Raw genomic sequence first — 23,069 nt, 5'->3', positions numbered from 1 at the left:
TTTATACTATTAGGTACTATACTATACTATACTTTATACTATTAGATAGCTAACTGCAGCCATCAGTTCCAACAATTAGAATGCAGAGTGTCTCTCCTGACTTGCTCAGTTGTACTGTGACAAGTTATTATTTAAGGTATTCAAGGGCATGTAGTTGTGTATAGAACTTACTTTGATTTTATAATTTACTTTTCCTAGTATTTTTCTTCTGCTGAGTAACCACCTAGTTGGGATTAATAATTGTCAAATAAAAGTAAGTCATATCAAAAATCTTTAAGAATGTTAATCTTGAAGTAGGATGGGTGTAACTCAGATTCTTCAAAAAATATTGAGGTGAACTTAACTCTTTTTCATTGTTCTGTAGCAGTTGAGTCTTCCTGTAAATTTCTTAAGCGATAATGTGCCAGAAAACACCTGATTATCTACTAATGTGAAAAGTCAAAGGAAATTTCAGGTGTACACAAATTTATTTGATGATACACCAGACAGTTTGTAACGTCTTCGCTCGGGCGTACGTTAACTCTTTAAAGCCTGTACTATGGTAAGTTGACGGGCTTCACCTTATAAGAAAGGATTTTAGTAAATATGTTGACCGCGTGTACCTGAATGGAGGCAAAATCAGACTTACACCCACTCAGTAACCACAATGATACGTCAAGCAAGTCTAAAGTGCAACTACACGTTAGGACGGGCAAGAAACATACACAGAAGATGCTACCAATTGTTAATAATACGGTCGCCAGCCTAATTAGGCATTAAGTGAGTTTTTTCCTGGTACAAGGGGATGTACGTACAAGCATAACAACATGTAGTAATACTGCATTATATGGTAAATTTTAGAACCAGAAAAATCTACTGAACTAAGATTTTCCTTTTCTGTACTAATTTGGACAAACTATAAATATACAGCATTACACTATAATGATTACTACAAACTGCATTTTGTCTATTGATCCGACTGAAATCGGGCATAGGTTACCCTAGAAATAACACTTTTGAAACACACATACAATGTCAATTTTAAGAAGGGTAAAACACTGATAAATTTAGGTTTTATATTGACTTTAACTTTGCTGGTCAAATCAGTTCAGTACACTTCAGAATTTAAATGAATAGAAAAGAAAAGAGTGGAGGGGGGACCCTGAAACTGTTATGATCACTGTGTTGGAACTATTAACTATTGGAAGCATTAAGCACTCAAGATTTATAATATATGAGTTACTACTCTTTTTGTCTTATTACTTCCTCATTTAACTACCATTATTTTTGTCTCAAATTAATTAAGCTTCATTACTAAACCAATTCCAAAATTATCTTCCAACTTTGTCAGACCTTGGTTCTTTGCTTATATTTTCATTAACAATAAAGCTCCTTAAACATCTTTCTAGCATAAATAGGTCTGCAGGTAATTCTTATTAACATAAACTTTAAATCTTCATTTCGGGACACTCGGATTGCACAACATGTGGAAAGGACCCTGTCTAGGTTAGTGATGAGGATGATTAATTGATAGGACAATTCTGGTAAAAGTTAAGTTGTTATTGAACAGTCAGGAACAAAATTAACACTGGTCCACACGAATACAATTCTAAAGATTCAACCTGTTCGTGTCGATGCGGCGGTTGGCGGGCGGCGAGAAGGCGAGGCGCAAAGCACACATGCGATCACAGCTATGGCTCTTGGTGTATCGGCACTTTGCTTCTTCTTAGCGTCACAATCCTTTTCCGTTTAGTGCCTATGGAATATAGCCATGCTGTGTAGTCGTCGGAAACGGCACATCTGAGGCTCAATGAAATCACGTTTTCCAGGAGAGCCTCCTCGATCCAGAGCGTGTTTCTCAGACCGATGCCCAACTCCGACTATATTGCTGAGCCCGTTATGCCGTGCCGCGCCCGTGTGCATTTTCCCGCGCTCGCCTGCCATACACCTTTTACCGCTCCCCTACAGACAGGGTATTCACCAAAGGTTTTGCATTCCACATATCCTAATACATTGCCTACGTATGGAACAGGTGCACAATTACAATTTTAAACATGTTACAATAGATTCAACATGGGTTACACTTCAATTCTGTTATAGCATTGCTTGAAATTTGACATAAATATTAATATTCACATCGAAAGTTGCTTACAGTTTCTTGAACATAATGACACGAAAAGAAAAAGAAATGAAATCAAAACATTGCTTACACTAATTTATCGAAAATCAGAAGAAAAAATTATTATATGTACAGTTGTTGTTGTTACAAGTTCAGTTCAAAATAGCGCATTTTACTGGCACACTCGCATGATTTCTCGTGGGTCTTATATACTCTCACTAACAATTCGAACATTGTTGCTTATAGTAATTTTGATAATTACAATCACAGAAGTTGTTCAAAATGATAGAATTGTTGTAATTTGGAGATTACAATTAAAATACATGAAATAAAATACAAGGTCAGATACATATTCATGGAAAAATAAGTGAAATGATTCAGATAAATGGCTGATTACATTTTTTGTTACTGGCACTGCAACTGCATTATACCAAGTATTTCTATCATGTTTCTTGCATCAGTTATGAGTGCATTATTTTTTTGGTCTAGACGGAATTTCAAAATCATAATCCTGTAGCCTAAGTAAACATTTTGTTTAGATTGTCTGTTTTGTATTTTGAATTACAGTAATTATGCAGAAATTAGATGCCATTATATTAAATAATAATATAGCAAGTTGACAGTATGTCAAACATAGTTGTTACATGTTTCTAATATAATAAAATACCGTGTATTTGGTGTGCTTCCTTTAATATTCTGTTGTGTGTAAATGAAGAGTTCCAATTGCATTTAAACAAACTGATGATACATGCTCCCATCAATAGATGGACTCAATATTAACCAATACTTTTCCTTGACGTAGTTGAAAATTATGTTGCAAAGCTCAAAAGGCAAAATCACATATATGGGTCCTACCCAATGACTCAACAATCAATCAAGCAATCAATATTAGCCTCAAAAACTCTGAAAAATATTTCACTATCCCTCTTGTAAGTATATGATCGATGACGACTTGTTAAGAAGTCAAAACCAGTAATGATACCACTTGTGTGATCCGAAATATGTTGTAAAGTAACATTGTTTACAAGATGTCTTCTGCTTGCTCAAAAGACAGACTAAATTGGGATACAGTACTTTTATCATTCACAGTATTTGTTGACCTATTTTAGAGGTCGATAAATAGGTACTTGTCCTGTGGTTCAAATTTTTGTTTTTCATTTCCTGACTGGATTTGATAATAAATGATAACTGCTATGGTGGGAACAATAGGTTTTATGGGGAGTGAATGAAAATATTATGCGACTGACAAAATGCAAAATTGTAGTATTTTATGATTACAATATCAATATCATTTCGCAATTTAAAATCTGTCCCAAGACAGATCAGCTGTAGAATCTTGCCAGGTCTAAGAACACCTTCAGATGCCCTTTATTTCAGAGGCCTGGACATTTTCCCTTCTGGTAGAATCCTCTCCCTCTCTCTCTCTCTCTCTCTCTCTCTCTCTTTCTCTTTCTCTTTCTCTTTCTCTCTCATTGTCAGAAAACTTCCAGGGCATATTTTTTTATGGTATGTGTGTGTCCTTGAAATGACCTTGACCATGTTTCCACACAAACTCACTAGGTGACAGGATTGTGCTTAGCAACACATTGTTTGGGTTCTTGGTGCACTAGTTATGGTGACAGTGGATGCTAACTGTGGGTAAAGTGTAACATTGAGTCTTGTGCCAAACTTGGGAAAACCCATAGCGAAATGTGAACAGTGATTAAGCAAGCATATGCAGGTGAAGCACTTTCAAGAAGTCATGTTTTCAAATCGCACAAAAGGTTTCATGAAGGCAGGGATTCAGTGCAAGATGATTGCAGAGCTGGTCACCTGTTGGCAGCACATAGCGATGCAAACAGGGAGTGTTTAAGGCAGTTATTGTGAGAAGACTGTCATGTAACTGTCCGTATGATATCAAAAGAATTTAATTTGAATTGTGATGTGTGTAATAAGATTTTATGTGAAGACTTAGGAAAAGGAAACTTAATGAAAAACCCGTTCTTCACACACTAACAGAGAAACAAAAAGAGGAAAGATGAAGAATTTCTGCTGAGCTACTGGATAGTCAGATGTGATTCCACATTTCTGTCAAAGATTATTGGGGATGGAAAGTTGGTTCTACCAGTATGACCATCACAAGAAGTGTCAGAATGCTGAATGGCAGAGTCCTGGATCACTAGCCTTGAAAAAAGTCAAATGACAACCTCTGAGAACAAAGCCAATGTTCATTGCATTCTCTGATAGTAAAGGATTAGTTCACCATGAGTATGTTCCTCCCGGTCAAACAATGAACCAAACTCTTTACAGAGAAGTCTTGAAATGTTTGCGAGAAGCAATTATTTGTCAGCACCCTGATTTTTGGCTTTCTCAGGGTTGGTTCTTACTGCATGACAATGCAAAAACCCCTACTGCTTTATCTGTTACTGAGTATGAGGCCAGACATTCTGTTATTGTCATCCCACACCTACAATATTCACCTCACATCTCTTCTTGATATTTTTTCTCATTTCTGCAATTGGGAAGGCAACTGAAAGGAAAGCTTCATCAAGGTATCGGAGGCAAATGAGCTTACAGGCATCGCAGTTGAAAATTTCCCTGCTTTCTCTCATGAAATGTTCGCATATGTGTATAGATAGCCAAGGGGACTACTTTGATAGGAACTAAGATCATTACTTGGTAAATGCAATATTTTTAAAAAACCTGTCCTAGAACTTTATATATAAACCAGCATTGTGTGAAATCCCAATCTATTCTATAGAATGCTGAGGTAACGTAAAGAATGCCTTGTGGTTTTAGGCAAACTATGAAATATAAGTTCTTTTTGAAAATGTTACAAACTTTTCCTAGGCATGCTATACAGTTCATAGGCATTACTGGTATACAGAGTGAACAGTACCATTTACACAATGGCACAAGATGAGAAGCCTTTGTTAATCAATATACATTTGAAACTGAAAGAAGAAAACTATGAAATAAAGCTAAAGATATTCTTACCAGAAAACAATGACGGCAGAACTGAGACTGAAGTACTTGTTACAATAAGTACTCACTTTCTTCTTCACAAGAAAGCACTTAACATTTTGATATTGTACATAGATTTCACGACTTAAAGAAGAATGTGACTATAATATTGTTACTGGTAAAACACAAGGCAGAACTGGCACAACCTAGTTTGAATTACACTTCATTTTTCTTTTTCACTCAAAGCCACCTCAAATTTTTTTTTCCACATACAACTGATGAATACTTGGGCGCTTCCTGTGGCCTGAGAAGTCTGCAGTTGAGAGAGGTATTTTGTGGACAGGAATGTCTTCAGTTCTCAGTAAGGTGTACTCTGGCTTTGCAGCCGAACAGTGCTTCATATGGTGATCTGTTAATCCCAGAATTAAAAGCTCTCAGTACGGTGAATTCTGATCTTGGGTAGAGCTGCTTCAAGATTCCTTGTGAAGTCCCAAGTTGGTAAAAGACTTCCATCACATTCTTAACAGCTGCTAACAGATTGCAGGAGTCATCCCATCCTTTGTCAACATCAAGATTGGAACACACACAGTGGTGCACAAAGGCCCAGAAGGAATTTTTTTTGTAAAAATCCCCTTTCATTTTTTGGCCTGAATCTCAAAGTTCAGCCTCGATTCCATTTTCCTTTGAACAGCTTTCTTAATATTGAAGCAAACACTGCACAGAATGCCAACCCCATGATCTTCTACATCATCGCTGTCATCATCTTTTGGAGAATTTCTGTAGATGCCATGAACACTTTGTCACACTTTTGAAATTTATGAGCACTGCTGCTTTCTTTTAAGCAGATGCAACAGATCTCTGGAATAGAAGGATTTTTGGTGACCACAGAAATGGAAGGCTCTTTGATAATCATGGCTTCATCACTGCCATGGTTTTCTCCATCATGGATTGCATTCTCATATATGTATTCTGCAAGGAGCTGTGCCTCTTGCATTGATTCATCTTGTCATTCTTTCTGCTGTTGTATTGTTTGTATACTCTCTATTATTTTTCCAGCTCTTCGTCACTCTTTACATCTAGTAAAACATTTTCTGGCAGGACATTGAGAGACCTGCTGTGGCTTTGCAGCTGAACAGAGCATCATATGGTGATTTGTTAATCCCAGAATGAAAAGCTCTGTTTTTGATAAGTTGGACAAACCGCGGTCTATCACTCCAGCAGTTAGTTTTCTCATCATGCACCCAAGCAAATGTCCTGATTTGCTCTTTCACTGCCCCCCTGACTTTGTGAGAGGCACAGTGTACCATGAATGATCATCAAGGCTGATTACCACGTTGTTTGCAAATTACCTGCCATTATGGCACTGTAGAATCTTTGGAGCACCAAGCAACATAAATATGTGGATGGTGTTGTAGGATACCTCTTCTGCTGTCTTTGATTTCAGAGCCCTGAGAACTACAGACTTTGTGATTTGACCTTGGTAGATCATTATTAAGTTGTCTCCCTATCAGGATGGGACTGAAAATTGATGAGATTGATCTTACAGTGGGAACAGAATTTAAAAAAAAAGTACATTGGCTTGACCACAACACCTTTTTTAACACCTTTTTGCTTCTTCAGGCAAGGCTCACAGAGGTGAATGTACAGCTCAATAGCAGAATGGGTAATGGTGTTATACTTGGATAAAAGTTCTTTCAACATCCTTCTCGCCCTCCATGAATAATAGCCAAGTGGGCCCTATGGAACATGTCAAATTATTCAGAGTTCTCGACATAAAATTGGATAGCATTCGTACCTTCTGTAACAGGATATATCAGCTTAGCCTTATCCTCGACCACCATTACATCATAGTGTTTCAAAAGCCAGTGGTCTCATGCTTCCTTCTTCATGGTCATCTTGCATTTTTCATGTCATTGGCTAACTTTTGGTAACTGGTTTCGGTTAGAAAAACACAGCTACTAGCAGCATTGGCTCTTATGTGAGATAATTCATCACAGATCCGCCATTGCATGTCAGCATGGTGTGATTCTCTCTTGGCAGTACACTTCCTTCCAACTTGTTGAGCCAAGAACGAAAGGGTGGTCGGAGAGTGTCTGGAAATTCAGCTGGATGCTATACACTGCAAAACTATTATGGCGATTTCTGTGATATGATAGTTGAACATCATACAACAATAGGCTGTCTTTGCAACCATTTAACAAATACCCCAACACCCCCGCAGACAGTGGTGGCATGAAAAAAATGGTGGGATTATGCATATTATATGCTTTGGCAGCTGACAGTCTGGCAAAATATGCCATGCCTAGGCAATGTATAAAATATCAGTATTTCCATACTTTTGACATTCGATTTTAGGCATTCGGTACATTACCTTTTTTATATACCATTTGATTAGGTTATTCCTTCTAAGATTTTTTTGTGAACCTGGGTTATGTGTTCAGTCAATTTGGTTTTTATTATGTATATGTAATGTAATCAGTTATCAATGTCATTTTCTCTTTCATTTCTGAAGCATATGCTCATTGGATTTTCATTCAGTCCAGTATATTTTTGTCCCTCTTCTCCATATCCATATCTCTATTGCATCAATTTTTTTTACTTTTGTTTCCCCATAGTCTGCCATTCCCAACCTTAGCTTAAAATGCTCCAAATAAATGTCTTATGAATATATCAAGATCATCAAACTTAAAAACTTCGCTCCATTAATTCTGATCTCTGTTCCATGGTATCAGTACAGGCTTGTCTCTCTCAGCATTGAGAAATTTGTTTAGCTCTGAAATTACCATTTTGTTTCTCTACTGTTACTAATTTATCACCACGAGGTTTATTCCCTATTCAATCATTTCCAAAGTTAACATTTTGCTTAGCACATTCCATACAGCCTGTCATGTGTACTGGAATGGTTAGTTAAAAAATGGAATGTGTTCCTTCACTTATGCTATCTACATATATCCACTTATTGTTCCTGAACTTTGCAAAAGTATACCCTGATTTTCTTATAAAAGGTCGTCTGGTGGCTTGCTTCCATACCAATTTTTTTGTCTTGCTTCCCTACTTTTATAATTTCTCCATCCTTTCATCCCTCTTTTGTAATCTTCCTTGAAGCTTTCAACAATGTTTCATGTCTTCAGGGTTAGCTCCTTTTCTACAACCACTCTCCAGCTGGTCCTTGAACTCTGGTTGCCTTGATAACTGTTCTTTTAGTTTTGGATATATATATATACCTTTCCTCCTTCAGTCATTATGTTCATTTCCTTTCTTTTTAAGTTAATGACTGTACTATAGGCCACCATCCAATTTATGCCTTATAATATGTCTGTATTTCTATCGGGAACTACCAGCATTCCAACATTGACTATTGAAGCTAAATCACTACAATACTAAATGTTGATAAAGTTTCCTCTTCAGTTCTCTGTGTCATTGTTCCATTGACACCTCCCTTCAATAAAAACGTAGTGTTGTATCTCAGTGAGGAACTTGAAAGTTTCAGCACAGCACAGGATCACGTAGAGGAACTATGGCTCAAAGAACAGTTGTTCATGCACTGGATAGATATGTATGCAGTATAACAGTGTATAATGGGAGGGAACCTCCATGGTATGTAGACACTGTAAAGAAACTTCTAAAGAAATGGAGATTCCTGCATAATAAGTGTAAAATGAAGCATGGGGCTTTAGATAGAAAGATGCTGAATGAAATGTGTTTGGCTGTCAAGAGAGCAATGCATGATGCCTTCAGTGAGTACCATAGCAGAATATTGTCAGATGATATTTCACAAAACCCAGAGAAATTGTGATCGTATTTAAAGGCTGTTAATGACTTCAAAGTCCAATCTGTAGTGAGACAGGAACTGAAATTGAGGATAGCAAAGCAAAAGCTGAAATGCTTAACCCCATTTTCAAATGTTCCTTTAAAAATAAAAACCCAGGAGAATTGACCCAATCTAATCCCCATAACACTGAAAAGATGAATGAAATATATATTAGTGTTAGTGGGGTTGAGAAACAGCCATACCAAATAGTACTGACAGGCGATATTGAACACATATATAGGAGGGCAGTACAATGGTCACAGGTTTGTTTGATACAAGAGAAAGTGTCATAGAGGTACTGATGGAAGTGACCTGGATGATTTTTGGAGATAGATCTGAACTATGCCGAGAAAGTCAACTAACAGAGTTTCAATCAATCATTTCCTTTTATTTGTCTGAAGACAACATTGCTGTTGCATAAGACATTGTCAAGTACAAGTTATTTCTTTGTGGACAACATAATATAATGTTACATATAACTTACATAAATTTTAATTAATACTTGTATAAGTTATTTCTTTGTGGGCAACAGAATACAATGTTACATATTAAACTTAGATAACTTTCAATTTACACTTTTATATTACCCAGTTTATGGTGTACATAATTTAGTTCACATTATCATTTATAGTATTACATAAACATTCCTGAACATTATAGAAAGCCTTTCTTTTTAGCCATGATTCCATCACCATTTTAAATTTATTGTGTGGCAGTTCCTTAATACTTTGTGGTATTTTGTTCAGAAACATCTTGCGAATGTGTGTAAAATTGTTTTTGCTCTTGGATATTCTAGTCCAGGGGACATGTATCAAGTTTCTGTTCCTGGTTTCATAAGTATGGACATTAGCACTAGTTTCATATATAAGAGCATTCTCTGTGGCGTAGACAAGAACTTACAGTATGTGCAAGCTGGGAACAGTAAGTATTTTGTATTTGGTGAAGTATTCTTTGCAGGAAGTTGTTTTTTGTAGACCGAAAATGCACCTTACTACCTTCTTCTGCCACAGGAAACATTCTTAGCCCCAGCAGAGTTCCCCCAGAGTATTATCCCATAGTTCAAATATGTGTGAAAAAATGCATAATAGGCCATAAGGAGGTGGTCTTGATTGACACAGCTTTTTAATTTTCTTATCAGTACACTAATCTTGATAATTTATTACAAACTTTTTCTGTCTGGGTATTCCAACATAACCTACTGTCAATATGGATGCCTAACAATTTCACTGACTCTTTGAACCAGTTTTCAATGATAATTCTAGGAATGTACTACAATTCCCTACATATCACTCACATAGGGACCATGAGGATAAGATTAGAATATTTAGTGGATGCACAGAAGCATTCAAACAATCATTCTTCTTGCACTCCTTACATGAATGGAAGGGGAAGAAACTGGTACAGTGGAATGTGCCTTCTGCCATTCATCTCCCTGTGGTGTGCAGAAAGTTGATGAAGGTGATGTGAGGCTGTTCCATGAGTATCATATCAATTCTTCACCCACATACTTTTTGATAAATTCTCATGTCCCTGTCTGTATCAATTCCTTTTTTTTTTGCATGACATTGTTTACACTGCAGCTACAGGTAGTTTCTCTGTCCCATTTGTACAAGTTACTTTTCCACCGGGCAGTTCATCTTATAAAGACTGATCTCCTTCATATCTGGTCACTGCGACTTAATATAAAGTTCTTTTATTTGTTCCCTATTTACCTCTTTAATCATGTTCTCACCCATTGTTGGTGAGGTCTTTCTTTGTGATAACAAAGGTGCTACAGACTTAATGTGTTCCACTGAGTACTGGCTCAGAACTGATGCCCTGCCTCTACTTAAATTTCTAAATTAAAAAGTTGGTAGCAGTTGCTGTAGATCGGACAGAAGAGATAGGGGCTGCTTAATATTTCTCAAGGAATGCGTGGATTTAAATATCATCAACAAAACTGATCATTTAAATTTCGAGAAAGTGAACATTGTGCATTAGAAATCACACACACTAATTGAACATTGTGCATTAGAAATCACACTGACTAATATAATTATTCTCTGCATTTATTGTTCACTATGTTCCAAAACCCCGTGCATAAAAGCGAATTCTTTCAGGACTCATACCTCGGGTTCTGTCGCTGATGGAAAAATAGGGTCAAGAATTTTGGATAGTCATTGGGCTAGGAACCATTTTTACACTCAACAGAGGAATCATCTTAGTGTCACTGTCCTGTAGTACGTGTTCAAAGTAGGAATATTGCACACTTCCTCCTGCTTAGGCAAATAGAGTCATATCAGTTCGTTCTTTTTGCGTTTGATAATGTCTGTGGTGGGGCTTACGGAGGCACTGTTAATTCATGGACAGTTCCTTACAAACCCCCTCCAAAAAATGGTTTGTTTTTTTACCAGTTTTTTAATACTAAAACCGAGCTGCAGGCTCCTAGACAGCACGTAAAATCTGGCCTGAGAGGTAAAATTAGTTTTGCATTATTTCAGTAAGCAAATTATTAAAATTTTGCTGACACTTAAAGTTCTTTCATATGAGTGACGTATCTGCTGTGGCAGGAAAAAGAAGGGAAACAGTGGAAAAATGCTCCTATCAGAGGACAAAAAAAGGTGAATTGCTCATTCTTAAAAGACTCTGACTAGTGGTGTACCAGCTGCCTCGTTTTCCCTTCCTCAGCACTTTTAAAATATTTTCTCAATAATTTTGGCATGTGAGAAAATTTGCACTGTTTCATGTTGAGAGAGACGGAGACACAGTAGTAGTGAGGATGAGACAAAATTGAACAGTAATAAATACTGTAAGACAGTAGACAATGATTATGGTATAGGAGTAGTGAAGGAGACGATTGCAGTGTAAGAGAAAGAGCAGGACACAAGGGAAGTGGAACATAGTTATAGTTATAAATACTGTAAGACAGTAGACAATGATTATGTTATAGAAGGAGTGAAGGAGACGATTGCAGTGTAAGAGAAAGAACAGGACACAAGGGAAGTGGAACATACTTGTAGTTATAAATACTGTAAGACAGTAGACAATGATTATGGTATAGAAGGAGTGAAGGAGACGATTGCAGTGTAAGAGAAAGAGGGAAGTGAAACATACTTGTAGTTGACAGTGACAGAACAGTGTTAGGAAAAAAAAGAAGGAGACAGTGCCATTGGGAGAGAAAAAAAGAGGAGGAGAAAGTTGAAGTTGGTTAGAGCCAGTGATAATGAGAGACTGAATCTGTGACGACAGTAAGAAGGAGAGAAATAGTAACAGTGAGAAGTGACAGCAGCAGTGGGAAGGAATGAATGATATGGTAGCAGTAAGAGAGAGCAAGAGGGAGACAGTGACAGTGAGAGGAGACAGTAGTAGGAGGACAGAAAAAAGGAGATTGTGGCTGTGAGACAGGAGACAGTGAAAGGAAGAAAGACACAAAGAGATAATAACCTCAGTTGGGTTGAATGAGTGAGTGAGAATGGGCAAGTGGGATTGGACGGTTATGAGCGAGTTACACCGAAGGACTAGTGGGCATGGCTGAGTTACACTTAGGGGATCTTGTGGGATTGAGAGGTGAGTTGTATGTTAAAAAGAGTGTGGATATATTTACATGCCAAAATTTTTGGAAAAATTTTTGAAGGTAATAAGGAAGGTAGGAGAGGCAGCTTGTACCCCTTTTTTAGTCAGAGCTTTCTAATAAAAAGGAGCATGAGCTTTCTAATAAAAAGGAGCATATTCGCCTTTTTTGTGCTCCAGTGTGAGCATTTTTCCACTGATCTTCACGTATGGTTGAAGTATCAAACTTTCTTGCCACTTTCAGTGTGTGACACATAGTAAAGGACTCCATAAGGGTAACAGTAAATTCTAGTAGTAACATTAATGTTATATTTGTTGATTTTTGACTCTGTTCCCATATCAGACTTATAGATTTGGCCTAATGGATACTCTGATCACATTGGGAAAATAGCTTGCCTCTCAAAAGTCTCCTCCAGTACTACCACATTTGTCGTTAAAAGATATACAAATGACCTTAATATTAACCAGATCCTCAAAAACCCTCTACTGTGCCTGGATAATGTTGGCAGAAAAACAGCTGCCTTACTTGTTGAATTAGTTAAGGATTTCAATGTTTCCTTTCCACTGAAGTGTGCGACATTAAAACACACAGGTGGAAAACCAGATCATGGCTGAATAACAAAAGGCATCATTGTATCATGCAAGACTATAAGGGCACAATACATGCGAAACAGTATTGCCCAACATTCAAATTTCCACATCTACTTTAAGTTACTTTGGAAGATCCTAAGAAAAGAAATGTATAAAGCTAAGCAGCTGCAGAATAATAGGTACATACATGAATTCAACAATACATTTAAGGCCATATGAAAAATTGTCAGAGAATTACTTAGAATCAGTAACAACCGGATACAGCAGGAATACAAAGTGGGTCCCGGAAGTAATGTGACTAATTTTTTCCTGATGTGATGCTATATCACAGCACATTCTAAATTGCTGGGCTAGGTGTAGGGGCGGTTAACTTCAAAACGCACTCAGTTTCAGTAGTCTCCAAGGTGCCAGAGAGTCAGGACCTGCGTTCTTGTGAACCGTGTATTGATGTTACATACCAAGGCATGAGGGACACAAGTCATTCAAGGAGGACTGAGAGGAAGTTACTGATGAACTCTGCAGTGGATATTCCAAATTGACAGAAATGTGACATGTGCATGATTGATTCAATTCTGACTGGTGGCTGAGCCTTCAGCTGATAGCAGACATTCTGACCATGATGAAAAAAACACTTTATCCCATTATAACCAAATATTTGAATGTGAAAAGCAGTTCACCAACTTTTTCCAAAAGTCAAACAATGGAAAATCCAGGATGATATGTAACAATATTGTGAAAATGAAAGTTGCCACTCACCATATAGCAGAGATGCTGAGTCGCAGATAGGCACAACAAAAAGACTGTCGCAAATACAGCTTTCAGCCAGTATTGATGAAGGCAGAGATGCTGAGTCGCAGATAGGTACAACAAAAAGACTGTCACAAATATAGTTTCTGCCATATGGTGAGTGGCAACTTTCCTTTTCACAATACTGTGTTTCCAAAAGTGTTGACTGTTGAGCAAAATGACATGCTAGTGCTCCATCATGTGTTTCTCATACTGACTACTGCTCTCTGTCTTTTCACAGGTGTCAGCTAGTAGACTTTCATCGACCAACAAGTGCTGATGGAAGTCATCCTGAACTATTTGGCTGGGTTTTGGAATACTTTCAGAAGAATGAAGAATTCAAACCACCACTCTATCTTCAGCATCAAGGTATAAAATTTAGAAATTACTCGTACTTTGCATACTTTTGATATTATTTAGTGAAGTGAAAATGAGTAGTTCTACGTAGCTAAACTTAATCTTGAAAAGGTGAAATGGTGATACTCTTGGCAGCCTGAGGATAAGTCACAATAAAAACAATGTGCAACCTGTGGCAATGTGATTTAATATATTCACTACATTGTAAGTTTCAGAAGGGTAGCTTCCATCGTCGGGTATGGAAAGCTGAATAATGAAACTATTCCAATAAATGCATAACCAATAAAATTAACTATTGACAATTGTAGGAGCTTCAGGTTGAAACACAGGAAGAAAATACACAATCTGTGTATGGGCAGGCCAGATTTTATGCATTCCGTGTGCGCAAGTGACTTTTGCAGCTGACATGGCTGGTTTTTCATGTTATGTTATGTCAGACTGTCTGCTTGAGTTTGTTTAGCATACTATCATATTTAGTTCGGTACTTCACTTCTGATATGTAGAAAGTGTAAAATGTAGGCTGCTGGCATTTGGATTATGTTTTTTCCTCATGTATTTCATTGTCAAATTCCAAAAGTTGTCACTGGTGATCTACCTTAGTTACGTATTTATGAGTCTATTTTAATTTTGCACCTTACTGTACCTGATAATGGAAGCTAGGGTTCTGAAGCATGTAATTTGGTGCATAGTGGCAGAAGTGAAGCATTTCTTTTATCACTATTTACAATCATTATCATCCCTTGAAAACTACTAAATAAATCTGTAGCCTTTTTCTGCTAAAGCTCAAAATTTAGTTCCTCAAACCATTATAAAAGAGTTTAATTATTTGTCATGAAACAGAATATCAATCTATATCCACAAGATGCATTACCTTCTTACTCATTTGTTTAAAAACCATCCTGCATTCACATGTGGATTATATGAAAATATACCAAATGTTTGGAAAATGACAGGATACTGCTCTATTGTCATACTTCAAAGGTAGACACCCACCTATGTTCAAGCAATGTGTAAATTTTACCTGTATTCTGCATGTTTACTGTGAATCAGTGCCTGGAATGATTATTTTTCTCAAGTCTTCCCATTCCTTTCATTTTTTTCCTCTTTTGGAGAAGGAAGTTGGTCTGAATATCCAACATCAAAACCTGAGAAAACTTAGTTTGTATGGAAGGAAGGGAGAAAGAAAGAAAGAAAGTTTAAAGTCTAACATTCCAGCAGCAATTTGATCATTAGAGACTGAGCACAGGACCAGTGTATGAAAGGATGTGGAACAATATTGTCAGTCCCCTTTTCAAAGGAACCATTCCGGCATTTGCCTGGACCAATTTAGGGAAATCATGGAAAACCTAACTCTGGATAGCTGAACAGGTATTCAATCCTTCATCCTACTAAATACAAGCCCAGTGTGCTAACCGCTGCGCCACTGTGCTCGGCTGTATTTTGTAATCAGAGAGTAATTGAAGAGTGCCCTTACTGAACCAAGCAGCATGTTCAGCAGTTTGCTCTTATTTTAATTTTTTTTTCTTTTTATTCTAATTTAACAAGTTTCTGTGCGCCAAGGTGCTGTGGATGAGTCATTAAATAATTAAGAAAATATCAAAACAATTTACAGTAATATGTACAGTAACTAATACACTGCAGTAACTATTGTGTAGAATAAAAGGAATGTGCCAAATGCAAATCTTTCAATGTAGATTTGAACATCTGGGGTTTTTCATGTAATTTTTTCAGTTCTGCTGGAAACCTATTAAAATGTGACCTTTCAGTAGAATGCTGCACAATTATTTTTGGTTCTAGTGTTCACTGAATGAGTGTGAATATCCTTGTCAATGAATCTGTGTTCTCCCACCCAAATTTAGTCAACTATTGACTGTGTAGTGTAGAACTTATGGCTTCTTAGCCTCTCTTTGCAGAACCTCTTCATTTTTAATACTTTCTCTCCTTGTCAAAAATTTAATATATAGACCTCCATTTTAGTGGTTCTGTTCAAATGATTTCATGCTGTTGACTTTTGTTTCTGAATTGTTCTTTGGTTTAGTTCATCTCTAGTGCAACACCAGTTTCTTCTGCAAATCTTTTGTCCTCTTCTACCCACTTGGAGGTGCACTTTAATAGTGTGATGTAATTGAATGTCTTTTGCCTTATCGGTTTTCTCCCAGTCTTACTAAGGATACATAAAATTTCAACTGCTGTTTTTGCATTGTGTCTGTAATCTTTTTGGTGGATTTGTGGAGATCTCCTTGTTTTTCTTAATCTTCAATGTCCCACCAGTAATTTTTTGGATTCCTAAAATTTTCTGAGAATCTTCATTTACTTCTTTTCAAGTCCTTCTAACTGTCTCTTTTTATTTAAAATTAGACACTCTGAAGTGTAGAGTCCTCCTTGTTTTTTTAACTGAATTATAATGCCTGATTTTGCCCTTGTAGGATGTAGCTCATTTGTTGTACCTTTGTGTGTTAGTGTGTAAGCAAGGTTTAATTTTCTGGTTATTCCTTTGGTTGCCTCTTAATCCAGTCCATTATATTGGATCCACTCTTCTAAGAATTTGAATTTGAATTTGTCTGACCTTTTTATCTTCCTGTATTTTACCCCAAAGTATTTCTCCTTTTGGTGTGTGTTCCATATATTTCATCTTTTGATAAGAAATTTTGAAACCTATTTATCCAGTAATTTCATGCAAACTCTCCAGCATTCTTTGGGCATCCTTCCAGTTTCTTTATGAAAGACCAAGGTCATTGGCAAAAGCTAAACCTGATTTCTGTACTTCCCAAGGTGTATTCCACTTATTACTTGCAACTTCAGACCTTCCCAGCTTTTCATTATATTCTACAGGATGACATTAAAGAGAATTGTGAGGAGGGGAATTTGGGGGGACAACTTTGGAGATGGTGTCTGTCAGGGTCTGTTTTATGGACCCTCATCTGTCAGTTTTGTCACTTTTGAATTCCTCTAAAACCCTAAGTAAAGTTTGGTCTATCAGTTGAGTCATATACTTTTTTGAATTTGGCATGAATTACTACTATGCTCTGCAACTCATTCCTCTAGTTCTCAGAGAAGTAGAACACCTGTTCGATGCATGAACTGCCATTTGGAATCTGTCTTGATCTTCTCCATTCACTCGATCAGACTGCTCATCTGTTCTCAGCAGAACAAGAAAATATCTGACAAGCAACTGAAAGTAAGGAGATCCCTCTGTAGTTGTTCAAATCCATTCAATTGCCTTTTTTATGGAATGGGTGTATGAGTACATATTTCCAGTCTTTTGCACCTTTTCAGTTCTCCATGTTTCTTCTGTAGGTCATTGTATTCCATCTGCTGTGACTTACCATGCAATCTTCCACATTACTTTCTTCACCTGGTGCTGTATTATGCTAGAGCCCCTTGATTACCTGCCTGATATCACTGACGCTTGATGATGCTTTGGAATATAATGTGAATTTGTTTCTGAGCATTCAGTCATTCCCGAGGCTCTTCACAGTTTAGTGGCACTTTAAAATAGTCTGTCAAGAGCTGATAGTTTTCATTGTCATAGGTAACGACACCTCCATCTGTTTGCCTGAAGTTGCTTAAACAATCACTTGAATGAAGTTTCCTTTCTGTGTGCCCTTTTTTGCAATAAGCATATTCCTTGTAAATGCTCAGAGCTGTCCCAGTACTAGAGGATATAATAAAGTGAAATGTGCAATAGACAGAAACTTTCTTGTTTGCTCTAGAGACAATGAAATAGTTCTTGCTGCAGCTGTCAGCTGACTCTGTCAGGGTGGGTTGCCCTGAGTGAGTGTTATGGTGCAGCAAATCTGTCATCCTTGTAGGCAGCTCTACTACTTGTTTACTAGAGCCACTAATTGCAAGTAGCAATCAGTGTCTTACTTCTGGCATGCAAGGTGCTGAATTGGCGATTGTCCGATATTCTAGTCTGTTGACACATCTTCTTGGCTTGATCTGTAATTCTCACCCTTACCAGTTCTTCCTCCACTTCATCCTGGAGGTCGGAATTGTTTTTATAGAGAGGTCAGCAGCTTTTATTTTCTGCACAGAATTGTGCTTATGATACTTCCAACTGAGCTTTCACTTATCTCCAGTCCTGAAAATTAAGAAAAATAAAAGACCACTGGTTATTTAATCAACTTTTGGCAATAAAACTTCACTTTTGTTAGAGTTCTGTGTAAGAAATGGTATGCAGTTATTTTTTGGCAGTTGAGTGTCAATCTGTTTCCTATAACAAATTTGTTAACATGGTCATCATCTGCAGCAAGAATTGAAATATTTGTTTTGTAAATAAAATCCACCTTTCTTGCTGCAGTGTATTTTATTTGTTCCAGACGCGTTGAGATACGATGAGAGGAAATGTAGATGCCAGCCAAAAACTCAAATAACTATTCCACTAAAGATGCCTTAAAAGGTGAAACATGTCTGGAACAAATAAAACACACTGCAACAAGGAAAGGTGGTTTTTATGTACAAAACAAATGTTTCCTGTAAGCGACGAGCTAATGTTCTCCTTTACACTATTTGCTAAATCATTTACATTACATTAGACATTTTCCCCATGAAACTTGTGTCATCAGCAAATAGAATTTTTTTTTATTGACTGCATCATTTAATCAAGAAAAGCAAAGGGCACAGCAGAACCCTGTGTGACATGATATCCTCTTCCCCCATCCACCCTCCTTAGTTAAATTGAAATCTATTCCTTGTTTTTGACATTGTAGGACAATTTTGTGTTTTATAGGTATTTAATTATTCATTGTTCCCTCACTTCCCTTAATTTCACAATGTTCCAACTAGTGCAAAATAATAATGTGATTTGTAAGATCTAATGGTTTTGTCAGATTAAATAAGATATCTGCTTAACTCAAACAAGATACCTAATGCCCTCAACTTATCATTCATCCCATTTGAGTCCCTCCTATATGAAAGATCTTACACAACACTTTCCATTTCAGTAAGAAAGTTTGAACTGCCTCATATAAACCAGGAATATGTGTTGTGTTTTAAGAGTTATGTGGATAGATATTTGCTTGATTTAATGCCAACACTTTGTAATTGATTTCAGTGTTTTCATTGATGATATAGTGTAGTTGTGCCAATCTGATCCAGAGATGAAGTGCCAGTCACCCTCTTCTACCTTTCCTGCAATCACCATCCAACAGTCAGAGACTCAGGGACAGGAGATTGAAAAGGTATCAGAGATGATGCACAGGAATTAATGTAGATTTAGGAGTCTGTTTGATCATTGAGCATAGTAGGGAGACTTGCATAATTCTCAGAATCTGAAATTTCATTCTTCTCTGAAGACTGAATGTTTAGCTTCACATCCAGATTCAGTCATACTGGATTTGATGAAGATCTGTTGTGCTTACCCAACTCTCGTTGTTGAAACTATTTCCTCACAATGTAGTTCCTTGGTGACTGCCACTCTAAACCTAATAATTATTCTTGCCATTCACAGTTTCAACCCTCATTCATCTGTGATCATCTTCTACATCCTCTATCAATTCCTTCTATCCATCCAGTATTACACATCCTTTGCAGATTAGAGACCATTGCTGACTTCATCTTTCTGCCTGCAGGCAAAGACTCCACTTCTGCAGTAATGATCAACTTAATTTCTTCATGGAGAATTGTCACCACTGTTGGACACCATCTTTGAATCTTGTTAATATGGAAACTCAACTTTGTTTCATTCATAGATTCATTCATCAGGTTTTCACCCACAAGTCGAGAAAGCATATAATTTGTGGAAGAAGCTAACAGAATGTGCTTTTAATTTTGTTTTGAATTGTGAGGGAGTCCCAGATCCTTGTGGTTAATGTTAGATGGGAGTTTGTTAAATATGTTTGCACCAGAGTTCATAGCTCCACTCTTAGCCCTTGAAGGGGAGTAAAAGTCTGCATGAAAATTATTTCTCTACCTTGTGTTGTTATTGTGCAAATCAACAGTTCAATCAAAACTGATATCTTTCAACAACAACAGAAACAATTAAAAAGTAAATGCAGTGGGAGGCAACTGTAAAAATTCCCAGAGACTCCTCTCCAAGAGACCCATGGAAAACAATAAATGTAATGTAATTCCAAGATCATTAAAATGGTCTTCATAAGATATGCAGTTATCTACATTACACAACATTCCTCTGAAAAGTATTCCATTTGCTTTGGGCCCACTGCTTCCAGAAGGTATTTAAATTCAGTGAATGAAAATATGTGAAATAAAACTACCATCTTGTCTTTAGGTCAGTACAATAATAAATACTTGTAAGGGCAAAATATGCTGAACTGAGATTTTTAATTTGTTTATGTATGTGTTTCAACTCTATTTGCACCAGTTGGACCCCATGAAGTTTACACACAGTGCTTCATTTAGTCTATGACAGTTAATTTCTCTGTGCCTCTTCCTGCTTAACACTCTTCCTAAAATCCATAAATTTTAGGATTCCCCTTGACCCTACCAAAAGGGTGCACAACCATACACACCAACAGCCTCCGCATTCAAGACAAGAACTACCTCCTGGACTATTAGCCACAGTTCTGCTACCACTACCTCATGGCCTTCTGCTTATCATAATGGATGCTACTTTCTTATTAGGAAAAATGGGACAATAGGAGGATGTCACTTATAAGCAGTGTAATGTGTACTACGGAAGTCAGTTTGCTACAGCAAACGCAGGAATTTTTGACTTTATCTAACAGATATTATTTATCAATATCACATGCTATCCTATAAAAAGCACATCTTGTGTTGTTATCTGATAAATTGTAATTTTTGGATCACAGCACAAACAATAATAACAATAATAAACAAGAAGATTACATATTGGAGAACCACAGCGACTGCATAGAAGCGATGGAAAAAACAGATGCCTATAAATATCTAGGATACAGACAAAAAATAGGAATAGATAATACAAATATTAAAGAAGAACTAAAAGAAAAATATAGACAAAGACTAACAAAAATACTGAAAACAGAATTGACAGCAAGAAACAAGACAAAAGCTATAAATACTTATGCTATACCGATATTAACCTACTCATTTGGAGTAGTGAAATGGAGTAACACAGACCTAGAAGCACTCAATACACTTACACGATCACAATGCCACAAATATAGAATACATTACATACATTCAGCAACAGAAAGATTCACATTAAGCAGAAAGGAAGGAGAAAGTGGATTTATCGATATAAAAAACCTACATTATGGACAGGTAGACAATTTAAGAAAATTCTTTCTAGAACGAGTAGAAACTAGCAAAATACACAAAGCAATCACTCATATAAATACATCGGCTACACCACTACAATTTCATAACCACCTCTACAACCCTTTAGATCACATAACATCAACAGATATGAAGAAAGTAAATTGGAAAAAGAAAACACTACATGGTAACCACCCGTATCATCTAACACAGCCACACATCGATCAAGACGCATCCAACACATGGCTAAGAAAAGGCAATATATACAGTGAGATGGAAGGATTCATGATTGCAATACAGGATCAAACAATAGACACCAGATATTACAGCAAGCATATTATTAAAGATCCCAATACCACAACAGATAAATGCAGACTTTGCAAACAACAAATAGAAACAGTAGATCACATCACAAGAGGATGTACAATACTAGCAAATACAGAATACTCCAGAAGACATGGCAATGTAGCAAAAATAATACATCAACAACTTGCCATACAACATAAACTAATAAAACAACATGTTCCCACATACAAGTATGCACCACAAAATGTACTGGAGAATGATGAATACAAATTATACTGGAACAGAACCATTATAACAGATAAAACAACACCACATAACAAACCTGACATCATACTCACCAATAAAAAGAAGAAATTAACACAACTAATCAAAATATCCATACCCAATACAACAAATATACAGAAGAAAACAGGAGAAAAAATTGAAAAATACATCCAGCTGGCTGAGGAAGTCAAGGACATGTGGTATCAGGATAAAGTTGACATTATACCAATTATATTATCAACTACAGGAGTCATACCACACAATATCCACCAGTACATCAATACAATACAGCCACATCCAAACGTATATATACTACTACAGAAATCTGTAATTATTGATACATGTTCAATTACCCGAAAGTTCCTAAATGCAGTGTAAGATATACCGTACAGTTAAAAGGAAGTCACGCTTGATCAAGGTCCGCGTCACTTTCCATCTTTAACCAGGCATAACGTCTGAGAAAGGAAAGAAATAATAAGAATACAAGTGGGACATTCCAGGCGTTTGATGAGGATATACTGGTAGCTTATAAAAACGTCGTCTAAGTGGGTGAACTATTGTATACTGGTCATTTTCATACATTCAAAGAAAACAAACACTAGTAGCACTCTTGAAGGAATATCAGAGGGAAATAGGACATGATTGTCATTGCCCAAGGCATTGTTTGTAAATGAAATGTTGGCTAGTGTTAATACATGCTTCAAGCTCAGCAGGTCACTGTGTGCAATAGAAGTGAGCGAAATTAGAAGCCATGTTGACTATTAATAAACCGTGACTGTTTCAAAAATATGAAAAGATTTTCAAAAGCTGCAAACAGTCACATAATTTGTTGACTTCTAAATTATTTATTTAATAATATGTTTCAAGGTCAGGCTGTATTGGCATTATGAAAACATTTAACGTAAGTGTATACAAATATTAAAGTTTGTGCTCAACCTGTGAACAGAGAGAGAGAGGGAAGGATAACCTAGTAAAAGGTAATGTAACTTACTACATTGGTGTGCTGCTCACATTAAAATTTTTGTAAAACAATCACTCACTTATGAAAATTTTCATTTTAAGGTCCTGTCTGGTACATGACTCGTGGTAACTATCCAACACACTCATTTGCAGCAGCTTCCAATCATTTGACAGTAGTCAGGAAGACTTATAATTGTTATTTTT

General features: G+C 36.7%; 1 protein-coding gene across 1 annotated transcript in view; it reads left to right on the top strand.

Annotated features, from left to right (window-relative positions):
- The window catches only part of LOC126234403 (zinc finger-containing ubiquitin peptidase 1-like), a 224,105-nt gene that overhangs the window by 161,080 nt on the left and 39,956 nt on the right, over nucleotides 1-23,069 (top strand). Inside the window, exon 8 of the mRNA XM_049943091.1 lies at nucleotides 14,020-14,147. Coding sequence (XP_049799048.1) covers nucleotides 14,020-14,147 — 128 coding nt within the window. The remainder of the gene's footprint in view (nucleotides 1-14,019; nucleotides 14,148-23,069) is intronic.

This window comes from Schistocerca nitens, chromosome 2 (genome assembly GCF_023898315.1).
Source record: "Schistocerca nitens isolate TAMUIC-IGC-003100 chromosome 2, iqSchNite1.1, whole genome shotgun sequence".
NCBI lineage: Eukaryota > Metazoa > Arthropoda > Insecta > Orthoptera > Acrididae > Schistocerca > Schistocerca nitens.
This window is presented reverse-complemented; position numbering and strand designations above follow the sequence as displayed.